We start from the raw sequence: 13,866 nt of genomic DNA, 5'->3' as shown, positions 1-13,866 counted from the left end.
CCAGCCCCGCCCCCTGGTGGGCTGAGCTGGCCACACACACACACACACACACACAATAAATAAATAAATAAATAAATAAATAAATAAAAATTTAAAAAGAAAAGTGTTCTATTTAAAAAAAAAAAAAGTCTGTTCACAACATTGTTCAGTTTAGTACTCTGTGAATAAGGACCTGATGGCTGAGTTCCAGGATAAACGTCTAAATTTAAAGAATAATAAGTCTTTGCAACAACAAAAGTGTACATTTCTATGCCACATTTTGACCTATCATCTTTCCACAGGTCTTTTACATTCCTACCATCACCATGAAAAAATCTGTGCTAAGTACAGCAGACCTATGAGTGCTTTCAGTTCGGCTAGTGAGGTGTCATAATAAATACATCTTGTGTCTGAGGTGGGAGCACCTGTATTTACAGTGTGTTTTTCTTTCTAGTGCTGGGGATAGAACCCGGGGCCTTTGAAGTGCCAGATAGGCGTCTACCAGTGAACTGTAGCAGCACTGAGAATAAGTTCATTTTGAGGATGGCTATTGGTGCATACGAAACACTTTACCTGCATTTCAGTCTTTGTGTATTTTAAAGCATCTTGCATGTCATCTGTTGCAGTTTCCAACATTGAATGCCCGTGCTGGCATTTTGTCCAGTACATTTCACCCCTGCCAAGACCTTTACTATATTTTTGGATGTAGTTCTACCATTGGATGGCTCCATTTGGTTGGCTGGCCATTTTGTAACATTTTGACTAGTCAAATACGTACTCACTTGGCTGTTTTCTCCACATCTGAATCAAGGAGGCCTGTATCCCCTGTGTCTGTATCAGCTGAGTCTTCCTCCCTTCTGGTGTCACAGAAACTATAGCTCACATGGCCAACACCAAAGCCATCACCATCACCACGCTGCACTACTCTTCTGTTGTGAAAGCCTGCATTTTGCCATAATGGAGCACTTTCATCAACCATGCATGAGTGATCTGATGATTCACTTTTGGCCTCCTCCAAACTTGCAAATCTGGTTTCTCATGTGCCATTGTACTGAATGCACATTGCAAGGTCAGGCAGACAGGGTTCTGCTGGCATCACTGATGCTTTCCCACAGTCCCCTCTGGCTGCTTCACTCTGCATCTGAAACCTGGCTCCCTTCCACCCACCTAGCTCAGTGCCACAGTGTGATTTATTGCTGGTTAGCCCTCTGTCTGACCCAGAGCAATAAATCACTGCAGAGCAGAGAGGCAACACTACCCTGAGTGTGGTATATAAGAGCAGGACTCGAGGCCTCAGTGGACCTGGAGGGAGCCTGAGACTGACCGAAGCATGGGCTGCTGGAACAGAATGCCACGCTGGGGACTCTTGCTGGTGCTCTGGGCATCCTGCACCTTCAGTCTCCCCACGGACACAGCTGTCTTCAGACGGTAACTTGAGCAGAGAAGGGGTGGCCTCGGCACAGGGAGCCCTACTTCCCTAATCTCCCCCACCCCACCTTGCTTTCAGTTATGTGGGGTCATCTGACTGGAGCAGCCAGTCAGAGAGGTATGGTCCTGTCCAGAGTGCTATTTGACAGTCTTCAAGTTTTGTCTTTTGATTCCTGCCAGAAAATTCAGAGCTCGCTCCTTGGGAGCTCACAGGTTATTTGAAGGGCAGGGGACAGTTAACTCAACCAGGGAAGCAGCATGATAGCGCTGTGAAATTCATCTTCTAGAGCTGTCTTGGTTTAAACTCTGCACCAGTAAGCAGCATGGTCTGGCTCTGCAGCCAGGAGACAGTGAATCTGGCCCCTTTTAAAGGGGGTCAGACTCAGCATCCCCCTTTTAAAACAAGGATCATGGCAGAACCTACTTCCCTGGGCTGCTTTGAAGATTTAATGAGAAAGTGCACATGAAGTCACAGGGACGCGTGGCAAGGCCCCAGCTGCCGATGGTGAGTGCTGCAGCACGGGTCATTGCCTATATCACATGAAGGCTTCGGGCATCCCCAGGTGGGGACAGGAAAGGCCTGCCTTCCATTCAGGTCAGGCCTGCGGGGCCAGAGACTCCTTAAGACTAGAGAAGGGGACAGGGAGGCAGAGTTGGGAAGAAGCCTCACAGAGAAAGAGGTCTCAGTTTGGGGACAGCACAGGGGGCCTGCAGAAGCCTGAAGATATGAGGGCTGGTTTTAACAGCCTGTAACTGCCCAACCTATAAAGGGCTTAGGACTTCCACAGGGTCTTGCCGCAACTAACTCCAAATCGTGCCCTCAACAAACTCAACATCCCACCTTATAGATGAGGATAATGAGGTTCTCAGAGGTCACATGGATGGGGCTGAGGTTCCCCAATTTGGCTTTTGTTTCCAAAGCTTTTTCTCCTGCTCCAAGGCTCTTCAAGAGCTACCACCGGATGGGACATGTGGAAGCCCCACCCAGGATGAAGGGAGAGGAAGTGAGATCATTCTCCCCTATTCTCTTCAAAAAGAGAAAGGAATCAGGCAAGGTGTGGGGAGGGAGTCAGGTTTTTGAAACAGTCCTAAGAATTTTGCTACCTGCCTTGTGACAACGTACTGGGGGAGATCTGGATGGAGAACGCCCTTCTCAGATGCTGTCACCACCTGGAACACAAGGGGTACCTTGTGTCCTCAGCCATGGGCAGCCTGTGCCTGCACAGTGACTCTGAGGGACTGCTTCCTTGCAGTGGGCCCGTTTTTTGTGGAAGAACTAATGGGAACTCCCAGGAGCCCCAGCGAGGTTAGGCCATGTTCCAAATCATACGGCAAGCCCAGAGCGTCACGCGTAACTGCCCATAACCCCTCAGCTCTACCTCCTTGGGCTGAGTGGGGCCTGCTGGGTGCGTCCAGGGGAACGTGGAGCAGTAGCCCAAGGAAGGTGCAGGGAGGGAGCGCAGGGTGAGCTGGAGTCTTCTGGGGGACTTCCAGGCAGGGCACATGTGGGCCATGCAGGATGAAAGAAGTTTCAGCGGGAGGTACTTTCTGAAAGAGAAATGACAACAAAGTAAAGGTCCAAGGAAGACACTTTTAGCTCACTTTCTTTTAGAAGAAAGAATATACCTTCTTTTTTTTTTTTTTTTTGAGATTTTTTTTAAATATTTATTTATTTTTATTTATTACATTTATTTATTGTGTGTGTGTGTGGCCAGCTCAGCCCACCAGGGGGCGGGTTTGGCTGGCATGTGGTGCTGGGGATCGAACCGCTGTCCCTGTGCTTTGCCAAGCTTGCTTAAAGTAGGTGCTTTAGACCACTGAGCCATCTCTCCAGCCCCAAACTACTGCTTGTCTTTTTTTTTTTTGGCAGAGCCAGGGATTAAACTCAGGCCCTTGCACTTGCCAGGCAAGGGCTTATTCTACTGAGCCATCTCCCCAGCCCTAAGAATATACCTTCTTGAGGCCAAATCTCTGACCCTTCACTTTCCCATCTGTACAAAGGGAATAATAAAAGCCTCCACCTCCTGGGATGGCTAAGGATCAACTGTGAACTATTCTGTGAACAGCAAACTAATACAGGAACATACTGCATTTCTACTACAGTGCTCCACTGATAGGTGCGGGCGTTGCCTTCGTATCCACGGCCAAAATGAGAGGCCGGTCAGTAGAGGGAAGGAAAGGCGCGAGCAAGGAGTCTAGGGCAAAGTCAGGTTGGCGTTGCCTGGGACCCAAGGCCAGGAGCTCCAGACCTCTCCCCTGGCCTCAGTGAGCAGCCTCTATGACATAGCCTGGGGGACCCAGGCTTCAGGCTCTGAGTCCCTCCGTTATTTCTGAGTCACCTTCACCCCGATCCTTTATTTCTTTAGCTGTAAAATAGGACAGATGGCCTGCAGAGCTGTTGTTGAAGTTTGCGAGGAGCAGGGCTGAGGGGTTATGACTGCCATGTTCCCAAGAGTGGCTTCATATGCTGTGAGCTCCTAGGTCTCTTTTTAATTCTGCCTGCAAAAGGTGACTGGAAGAAAAGGGACTGGGTCTTGGGCCCAAGACTCATCCTTCTGAGGGTGAGGAGCACTGGCACTCAAGACGCTGCTGGGCCCTGTCCCCGCACCCCTAATCCCCTCCAGAGCCTAGAGCCCTGAGGGCTGCTATCGGCATCTGCTGCCACCTACAGGCCTATCGTGGCTCTGCCTCCCCTGGTCGGGCATTGAGGGGGCTACTGCTGGAGGAAACATCCTTGCATGTCTCCTGTCAGTCTTCCCGCTGGAGTCCCTTAAAAGCAGCGGCAATCTTTATCTTTACATCTCTGTCCAGTGTGCTGAGGCACAGAGTGAATGTGAAACACAGGCCGGTAAGAGGGATGGAGGAACGGCGGGAAGGAGGGAATAGAAGAGTGGATGGATGGACAGACGGATGAACAGACAGATGGACGGATGGGTGGATAAACAAATAACCATGTTTAGTCAAAATGAAAAGATAGGAGGAAGCAAGAGGTTCACTTAATACCAGAGACTCAGAGACCTCTAAATTCTCTTCAGAAACCCTAAGACAATAAAGTGATTATCAAATGCTTAGGCTAAGGTTAGCAGTAGACACACTAAAAGAAGGGACCTTGAATCTAGCCTTATTATTGAGGAATAAATGGATCTTCTGTTCTTTCTTCTCTCTTCCTTGGATCTTCCAGGATCTTCCTCAAGAAAATGCCCTCAATCCGGGACAGCCTGAAGGAGCGGGGAGTGGACATGGCCAGGCTTAGTGCTAAGTGGGACCAGTTCACCAAGAGCCTATCCTTTGACAACAGCACCTTCCCTGTAACCCTCACCAACTACCTGGATGTGAGTGCCTGGCTCAGCCCCTTGCTCCTGCCCCGTCCTCTTTCCCCTTGGACCTATGGTCATCTTTGCCTCAAAAATGGCAGTGTTTGACTGAGAGCCATGGAGCACATGAGCATCCTTGAAAATTCCTATTTTACACCAGGCGAGCCTGGGGCACAGAAAGCAAGAGGGAGCCCAGGCCTCAAGACAGGCATCACTGGTGGTGGGAGGGGTGTGTGGCCTCAGGGAGATTTTCTGTGACAGACATAGCCTGATGACCCTGGCACAGCGGCTCTGGGGTGTTGGCACCTCCCTCTTCCATCTCACTGCTTTTATTTTGCTTTCTTGTCTTTCTATGTCTCCTGAGTCCTAGGATGCTGGAACAGTGTTAAGCCCCCACCCAGTCCCTGCAGGAGACAACAGGAAACCCAGAGAGGCTGTAGGATCTGCCTAATCTCTCTGCCTAGGGCCAAGGGTGGAATGAGGCAGAAAGACCCCAAGACCCATGGCCTTGAGTCCCCCCAACTACTTCTTCCCTTGCACCCCTGCAGACCCAGTACTATGGTGAGATTGGCATCGGCACCCCACCCCAGACCTTCAAAGTCATCTTTGACACAGGCTCCGCCAACCTTTGGGTGCCCTCCACCAAGTGCAGCCCTCTCTACACCGCCTGTGGTGAGATGCGGGCCCTGTGGCACCTGTCCTAAGCCACCTGCCCTGCCACAAGTGGGCAGTCCTGCCCCGCCCCAGCTAAATACCCCCTGCTTCCAGTGAGCTGCTTCCTTCATACCTCTGCACCCCCTGACCCTGGGAGAAAAAAGGATATCTCCCTTCCCCCTGACATGGCCACCAAGGTAAAAGGGTCAGTCCAGCAGCAGCCTGGCCACCCAGAAAGCCACTTCCAGACTCCCTAGGACTGTGACAGGACCAGACTCGCAAGCACATCCCAGTCCCTTACACTGATCCATCCCCAGTCTCAGCCAACAGTCTCTTATTGAGCACTTAGTCTGTGCCCAGCATCTTCACTGGCATCGTTACTACTGGAATTTACTTTAAAATGCTTGGTTTGAGACCAAAAAGTCTCAGAAGCTTGAGCACAGAAGGGCCTAAAACACAGCACAGGCCTCTGTTGCCAATGCAGTTCCCCAGTGCTCACTTCAGGGCCTCCTCAAGCCTCAAGCCTGCACCTAAGTGCCCACCACACCAGCCAATCCCCAAACCATCCCACCTTTGAGCCCTTGCCTGGGCCACTCTTGCACAGATCTGTGTCTTTCTCCCTCTGCCAGAGTTTCACAGTCTCTACGACTCTTCAGAATCCTCCAGCTACATGGAGGACGGGACGGAATTTGCTATCCGCTATGGCTCAGGAAAGGTCAAAGGCTTCCTAAGCCAGGACACAGTAACTGTAAGTGGGGTTGCCCCAGCCACAGATCCCTGCCCATCCATCCCCAGGCCTCTGCTGTGCCTCCAGGGCCTGAACTGGAGGCAGGGACCCTCCAGCCCAGCTTGGAGCTGGGGCAGTGAGGAGCCCTTGCTCTATGGCTTCTGGCTGGAGCTGCAGAGACAGAACCAAGGTGGAGCCACCCCAAGCCCCTGGCTCCTCAGGCTCCTGGCTCCCGCAGGGTGATGGGTGGAAACTTTCACATCTAACTCACAAGTAAGCCCAGCCCAAGCCCCACAGCCTCCAGCCAAGGAGCTGCCTGAGTCATCAGTTCTGACTGGGATCCTAACCAGATCTCACACTAAAATCCACGCTCAACATATCGTTGACACCGTGGTCAGGTTTGGCTTTAAAGATGAGCACAGCTGCAGTTTGAGTTTGATGTGAGGGTGAGGACCTGGTTTCCTTTTTCATTCGTGCCTGATATCTCCCAACCTGAGGCATCTCAGCCTCTGTGGTACCAGAGTTAGGAAAGGTGTACAAGTGGACTCACCCCTGTCCCTGGTCTATGAAGTCAGGAGAAAGGATCAGAAAGGAGGGACCTGGCCATGCTGGGGAAATCCTTAGCCTATGATGGGAGTGAGAGGCAAAACCTGGTCCTGCCACCATGAAAGCAGACCAAGGGAGGGTAGGAGGGCTAAGAAATCTTGGCACATTTTCTATCACTGCTTGGCAGGATCACCTTCTCAGTCTGTGCCCTTGCTGTCACTAGCCACCCAGTCCCTGAAGATCCTACAGTATAGATGTGTGCTGGGGGAAGGGGTGCCTATGTTTGCAGGGTTCGTGAAATTATCTTACCCCAGACTGCTACATTCAGGAGCAGGTATGGCTTTGAGACCTTAGGGGTAGAAGCCCAACTCAACCCCAGTCAAGGGGTGAGCAGTGGGCTTGGTCTCCCCTGGTTCTTCTTCCCACAGGTGGGTGGAATCACAGTGACCCAAACATTTGGAGAGGTCACGGAACTGCCCCTGTTACCCTTTGTGCTGGCCAAGTTTGACGGAGTTCTGGGCATGGGCTTCCCTGAGCAGGCCGTCGGTGGGGTCACACCTGTCTTTGACCATATCGTTTCCGAGCGAGTACTGAAAGAGGACGTCTTCTCAGTCTACTACAGCAGGTAGGCCTGTGGCTGCAGGGCTCAGGGTTGGGCAGGAAGGCAGGGCAGAGCTGGGGGAGCAGAAGGAGTGTCTGGGCAGGAGTTATGAGCTCCCGATCCTGCGCTAGTCAATCACCTGGGGCTGCCCTAGCCACGATGGAAGCTACTGTTGACACTGCATAAATTAAATTTAAATATGCAGCCCCTTAGTGGCATCATTTCCAGAGCTCAGCAGCCACGAGTAGGGACCTCACACTGGATGGGGCAGATAGAACAGCTCCATGTTCTAATGGACAGCACTGGAACAAGGGGAGGATACAGAGTGGAGATGGAGCATGGCTGTGACCCAGACCCTTTCCTGGGAGGACAGAGAGAGCCAGCTGCATTCCTTCTCTCACTATCTTCATTTGTTCGTTTGCTCAGTCATTGATCCAGGTGATACTAGGGTCACCCACTGTGGTTGGCTCAGAGGGGCAGAACAATGAACACAGTGAATACGGCAATGCCCACCCTCAGCCCTCAAATTGCACAGTGCTAAAAAGCACAGGTGCTCTCCATTATAGGCTGAGTCTGATCTGCTCTGAGCTGCTGGTTTTAGAAAGATGGGCAGAGGCATGATATAACTAGGTGTTATGCGGGCAAAAAGAGGTTAGTGCCAGAGAGAAGGGCATTTGACTCTGCAGTCAGGAGAGCTTCCTCTTGGCAAGAGCCCTTTTTAGAGGAAGTGGGGGCAAGGCCAGATGGCAAGCATTAAGAAGTGGAGGTGGGTGTCAGAAAGTGGAGGTCCCAACATGTAGGCTGCCCCGGGAAATTCTACAGGGAAGGGAGGTGGGACAGGGTGTGGGGTGAGATCCAGAGGAGCAGGGAAAGGGAGGTGGGTGTTTTTAAACGCTAGAGGATGCCTGAGCAGCACTTGTGGGCGGAGGAAGAAGCCAATGGAAAGCAAGGGATTGCAAATTTAGAGAGGAGATAAATGGGGGCACGGGAGCTAGGGCCGTGGGGTGGAGGGGACAGGGAGCCAGCAAACAGGAAGAGGTAGGTTCTGCTTAGCTGAGGGCTTGACCTTCTCCTAGGGCTGGGCATCCGGGGAGATTGCAGGGTGCTGGGAGAGGACGGAGGGAATTCGTGCCATGGCGTGCACATATGCAAGAATGTTTAGATGGCACAAAAGAACACACACACACCTACATGCTCGTGCACACGGGAGCATGTCCATGTCTCTGATGTGAGTTCTAGAAAAGGCCATCACACACACACGCCAGTCCGAAGGAGGCCCTGAGCTGAAGCGGCACCATGCAGCTCGCAGGAGGAAGGCAGGAGAATTGGTCTCAGTTTGGGCACCAGGAGCCCTCAAGGCCTGGATGACATAGCAAGTGACTTCACTTCTTGGTGACTTCACTGACTGAAGGATGAAAAGACGGTGCCTGATCCAAACCTACCAGCCAAAATAGCTGGTGTAGCCCACCTGCACAGAGAGCTTCCTCTCTTCTGTGTGTGTGTGTGTGTGTGTGTGTGTGTGTGTCTGTGTGTCTGTCTGTATGTCTGTCTCTCTCTTTCTCTCTCTACACCCCCCCGCAGAAGTCCAAGTGAGGAGATGACCAAAACCCTGCAGTGCTTCCCCAGCCCTTGACCCAGGATCACACATGCCACCCACCCAAAACTCACCTCAGCAACCCTGGGCTTCCCAGAGGCCTGCTCTCTGCCCCTGTGTCCTCCCTCTGTAGCCTCCCCCACTCCCTCCCAAGCACCTGCTCAACTCATGTGAGGGGGTGCAATTTGCATCTTGTTTGCATCTGCTTGCTATCCTTGTATTTTTTTCTACAGGCTATTTGGAAATTGATTCTTGGGTGCAGCTGGACCTCCTTGGACAAACCTCTGGCTGGGCTTGGGTGGGGCCTGCAGGGGGAGAAACTGCACACTCTGTGTGCTTCCTAGTGGTGGTTTTCAGCTTGCCCACTCACCCCACCTTCACGTGCCCTGCCCAGCACCTCGCCCAACTCTTCCTTATCGCTGGTCCCAAGGTCCTAGAACTTATGAGCCTCTAAGAGCTGTTGATTTCTCCTTTAGGGATTCCCACCTGCTGGGGGGAGAGCTTCTGCTGGGGGGCAGTGATCCCCAACATTACCAAGGGAATTTCCACTACGTGAGCATCAGCAAGACTGGCTCCTGGCAGATCACCATGAAGGGGTCAGGAGTCCCCCACCCTCTCAGCTCTACCCTGCTGCCATCACTAGGGTTGGGGTGGACAGAGGTGGGGCCAGGGCAGGGTTATTGGCCTTCCTTCTCCAAACGCCAGTGCTTCTTAAGGCACAGCCACCAGCTGCTCCCTACCTGCTTTGTCCAAGATTGCTGAGATCTGAGGGCTGAGAGCTCGGCAGCGGCAGCAGCTGCGAAGCCACTCGACCACACGCACCCTGTCCCCTCATCCGCTCTCTGCTCACTGCATCCCCTCTTCTCCAGCGCACCCTTGACCACTAGCATGGCTCCCATCACTACCCTCACTCAGGAAAGATGCAGCCTGGGGGTGTCTGTCACCCTACAGTCTGTCTGTGACCTCCCCCAGGGTGTCTGTGGGCTCTGCCACCTTGCTGTGTGAGGAGGGCTGCATGGCAGTGGTGGACACCGGTGCATCCTACATCTCGGGTCCCACCAGCTCCCTGAGGCTGATCATGGAGGCCCTGGGGGCCAAGGAGCAAAGCACATATGAAGTAAGCTGCTAAGGGGTGGGGCGCTGGCGGTGGACAAAGCATACCTGGGTCTGAGCCTTAAAATCACCCAGGCAGCATTAGGTCCCACATAAGGCCATTGTAGGCCTTCTTCTACTGACTGCTGACACTCCAAGAACATGTGGCTGGTTCCCCATGACAGGTGGACAGGTGTGGTGTCCAGCCCTCTCTCTAGCAGAGAGGTCAGGCCAGGAACACGTGGCTTTCAGCACGGCTCCTTTTATCCTTCCCACAGTATGTCGTGAACTGTAACCAGGTACCCTCACTGCCCGACATCTCCTTCCACCTGGGAGACAGAGCCTACACGCTCACCAGCGCAGACTACGTGTTACAGGTGAGGCACAAGGAGGAAGTAGGCAGGGTCCCCAGAAGGGAGGCCAGCCCTATGCATGGACTGTGGGCTCACCAGCTGTTCTCAAATGGGGTTTCACGTGCCGCCCAGAGACCTTCTAAACATCCCAGTATGTAGGCAGCATCCCCACCGGTGACGTCAGAATGTGCAGGAGTGCCACCAGGCATCAGTGCTTCCGAGGGTCCCCAGGGGGTGCCAATGCACGGCCACACTGCCACCACTGCCAGTGGTCCTTCTCCCTGCTTCCCAGCAAGTGCCCCCAGATTGCCATGCCCCTGTATTATCTTTTTTTTTTTTTTTTTGGTGGAACCGGGGATTGAACTCAGACCCTTGTACTTGCCAGAGAAGCACTTGTTCTACTGAGCCATCTCCCCGACCCCTTCTTATCCTCTTTTCAGACTCAGGCAGCTTAGAGAACTAGGGTCAGAAACTAAAGCCAGACTGGCAGCTCTCACTATGCCCAATGCACTGTGTGCTCAGCATCTGGCAGGGCAGCTGCACCCAGAGGGGTCAATCCATGCTGGGCTAAGGTGGCCAAGATGTGGTGGATGAGGGAATGGGAGGGAACACTGCTGAAGACAGCTGTTGGGGCGGACCAGGTGGTAGACAATGTGGCACAACCCTCCTTCTCCTGCCAGCACCCCTACAGTAATGGCGGCATGTGCACCCTGGCCCTCCAAGGCCTGGACGTCCCACCCCCTACTGGACCCCTCTGGGCCCTGGGTGCCACCTTCATCCGAAAGTTCTACACAGAATTTGATCGGCATAACAACCGCATTGGCTTTGCCTTGGCCCGCTAAGCCTCTGCCACCAGGGTGAGCCTTGCCTTCGGCCTGAGCCAGAGCTGGAGCTCTCTCTGGGGCTCATGCCCTTACGCAGGGACACTGAACATGGAATCCCTGCGTGCTGACGCTGCCCCAGCCTTTCCTTGCTTTGAGGACAAACAGAATAAAGATTTCATGTTTACAAGCCATTGCCTCTGGGCTTGACTGAGTTTAGAACAGGAGGAGGAGCAGCTGTCTGATTATGTATGTAGAGGAATGTAACAAAGACCAACACATTCACCCCGTGCACAGGTTCCTGCGTGTGTGGATGACGTCATCTGTCTGCTACAACATGGCTCTGGTGGGCTTTCTTTATAAAATCCTGGCTGGAAAGTTTACAGAAGAGCCACCCCTGTGTGGCTAGGCACCCTAGGGACTAAAACTAATGGTGTGGTAATAGACTGTGGGTCAGATTGGTGCCCAGGCTCACAAAACCAGCTCTGAGCCCAGGAACTGCACTAGCCAGCCCCACCTCACATGCCCTGCCAAACTCCCTTCGACCTGTTTTTCCTTCTTTGCAGACACCCTGCCCCATCTGGCCATCTAGCCAGGCAGTCTAAGGCACCACCACCAAAAGAGTAGACCATCTGAGGTCCAGTCAGCACTTCCTGGGCCAGCCAAAGAGCTCAGTGGATTAATGCACCTGCTTAGGTCCATTCCCCAGCCTGCTGTGCCGGCCCTGCCCCCGCACCCCATACACACACTGAGCTATGATTGAGACTGGGCGTGGTGGTGCGCACCTGTAATTCCAGCACTTGGGAGGCTGAAAAACAGAAGAATCACTACAAGTTTGATCTATGTAGTGAGACCTTGTAGGCCCTGTACTAAATTAAAAAAAAAAAAAAAAAAGATTCCAACACTCCCTCTTTACCCACAGGAAATAGGCCCAGAAAATGAAAGGCACTCACCCAGCACCATTCACTAGAGATTCAAATAAGAATCCTGAGAGGTATGAGGAATCAAGCGTAGAACCCAGCCCGGCTGGCTCAGGTCCTAGGGGGTTCTTTCACCTTCTCTCATGCAGTGGTACTGTCACAGGTACACAGTGTCCTACCACCTGGTAGGGGGTCATGTGCATAGAAACACAGGCACACATACACTAGCCTCCATTATGGTCCTGGGACTCGGAAGTCTCTTCTCCCACTCTTACCCTTGGACCATCCACAGGGTATAAAGAGCTTGGGGGATGAGAAAGCAGCTTCCTAGGGCTGGGAGTTGCTCAGTGGTACAGGACTTGCCTAGCATGCAAAAGACTTGGGTTCGATTCTCAGATCCAGAAAGTAAAGAGGTAATAGCATCCACGTGAAGCCACGAACACTATCCCTTCACCACATCAGCACATCCCTCCTTAATCAAAAACAAGAGCATGGGGCACTGAGTAAGTCCACCAGGCCCTTGGTACCTGCAGGGTGGCATCCTCCTGGGGTGGGGTGAGACTCCATGCCTTGTCTAAGGCAGTATTCCTGCAGCAGGAGCTATCTGCAACATCCCTGCGCAGAGCTGAGAGCAAGAGCCTGGGCTTCAGAGCCCTGGACTCCTATTGATTCTTCCTGCTACCTCCTTCTGTGTGGCTTTATTTCCTATGTGAGAAAGGAAGAGCTGGAGGCAGTGTCTTTTCCACACTTGACATCGTGGGGTTCTTTGACCTTAAACACACACACCCCATACACTATCAGCTACATTGTTCAATACAGTTCCCACAAAGGGCTCTTTACATTCAAATTCAAGTTACATACGATGTCACCTTAGATGCATTTCAAGTGATGGACAATCACATGTGGCTAGTGGCCACTGTGCTAGGAGCACAGATGTGTCCATCATCGTACAAGTTCTACCAGCAGAGCTGGGTTCTGAGCAGCAATCACAGGGCCTCACAGTTGGTTAACAAGGTCATGAATAGGCCAAAAGGACAACCTGGGGACATAAGTGGGATCTTTTGCTGTAAGCACTTTTCAGGGTAGGGTAGTGACAGATGACAGTAGGAATGTCACTAAAGCAAGACAGTGACTGAGGCTTCGCTATGGTAGAGAATAGGCAGTCAACGGGGTTGTGCTCAGGAGGTGACAGATGACCAATAGAGAGGTCAGCCCCAGTCCCAGAAGAGCTTTCCACTAGGCTGGTCTGGCCTCATCCCAGATCTCCTTCCCATAACAACTTTGCCCTCTGGGGCACCCTGTCACCCTGCCTCTCTCACATTCCAGCCCCCAGGCATCCACCTACCTCCACACTCCTTTGCCCAACAAAGCCCAGGCTCAAGGGCACCTGCTGGCCTACCTGCCCCCACCAAACGTGGTCACACTCGAAATCTTGACCTAGAATGAGCCTAGACGCTTCAGTGTCCTGGAACATTCAGCCAGGCCCACCCACTCCCCAAAGCCATCACCCAACGTCTTCTCCCCATTGAAAGGGGCAGGGCAGGAGGGACTCTGAGGTGCCGGGGAGCTGTTCCTGTAGGGGCGGGCAGGGATTGAGGGCCGGAAACATGACTCAGAGGGGTGAACCCAAGCTGACATCTTGGGAGCCACAGGATCTCCATATTCCCAGATGAGGTAGGGGCACAGAAGCGCCCTCCCGCCCCTGGCCCAGGACATGCGGAAAGACAGCCCCTGACCAGCTGGGAAGGAGGCAGCTGCGGGAAAGAGCCTGGGCCGCCCCAGCTGGGACCTGGGGGCGAGGCTTTGCAGAAGCTCCGCCCCTGCGCCCCCGCCTCTT

The 13,866-nt window shown here is 52.9% G+C and overlaps 1 protein-coding gene across 1 annotated transcript; it reads left to right on the top strand.

The window, feature by feature from the left end:
* The first annotated feature begins 1,056 nt into the window (after positions 1 to 1,056).
* Positions 1,057 to 11,301, top strand: Ren (renin). The gene is made up of 9 exons (XM_004625393.2): positions 1,057 to 1,407; positions 4,589 to 4,739; positions 5,270 to 5,393; positions 6,005 to 6,123; positions 7,077 to 7,273; positions 9,320 to 9,439; positions 9,816 to 9,960; positions 10,214 to 10,312; positions 10,969 to 11,301. Exons 1-9 carry the CDS (start codon positions 1,310 to 1,312, stop codon positions 11,128 to 11,130), a joined length of 1,215 nt encoding a protein of 404 aa, XP_004625450.1. The 5' UTR covers positions 1,057 to 1,309; the 3' UTR covers positions 11,131 to 11,301.
* The last annotated feature ends 2,565 nt before the right edge of the window (positions 11,302 to 13,866 follow it).

This window comes from Octodon degus, unplaced genomic scaffold (assembly GCF_000260255.1).
Source record: "Octodon degus isolate 3935 unplaced genomic scaffold, OctDeg1.0 scaffold00009, whole genome shotgun sequence".
Lineage (NCBI taxonomy): Eukaryota > Metazoa > Chordata > Mammalia > Rodentia > Octodontidae > Octodon > Octodon degus.
The sequence above is the reverse complement of the archived record's forward strand: the minus strand, read 5'-3'. Positions and strand labels throughout refer to the sequence as shown.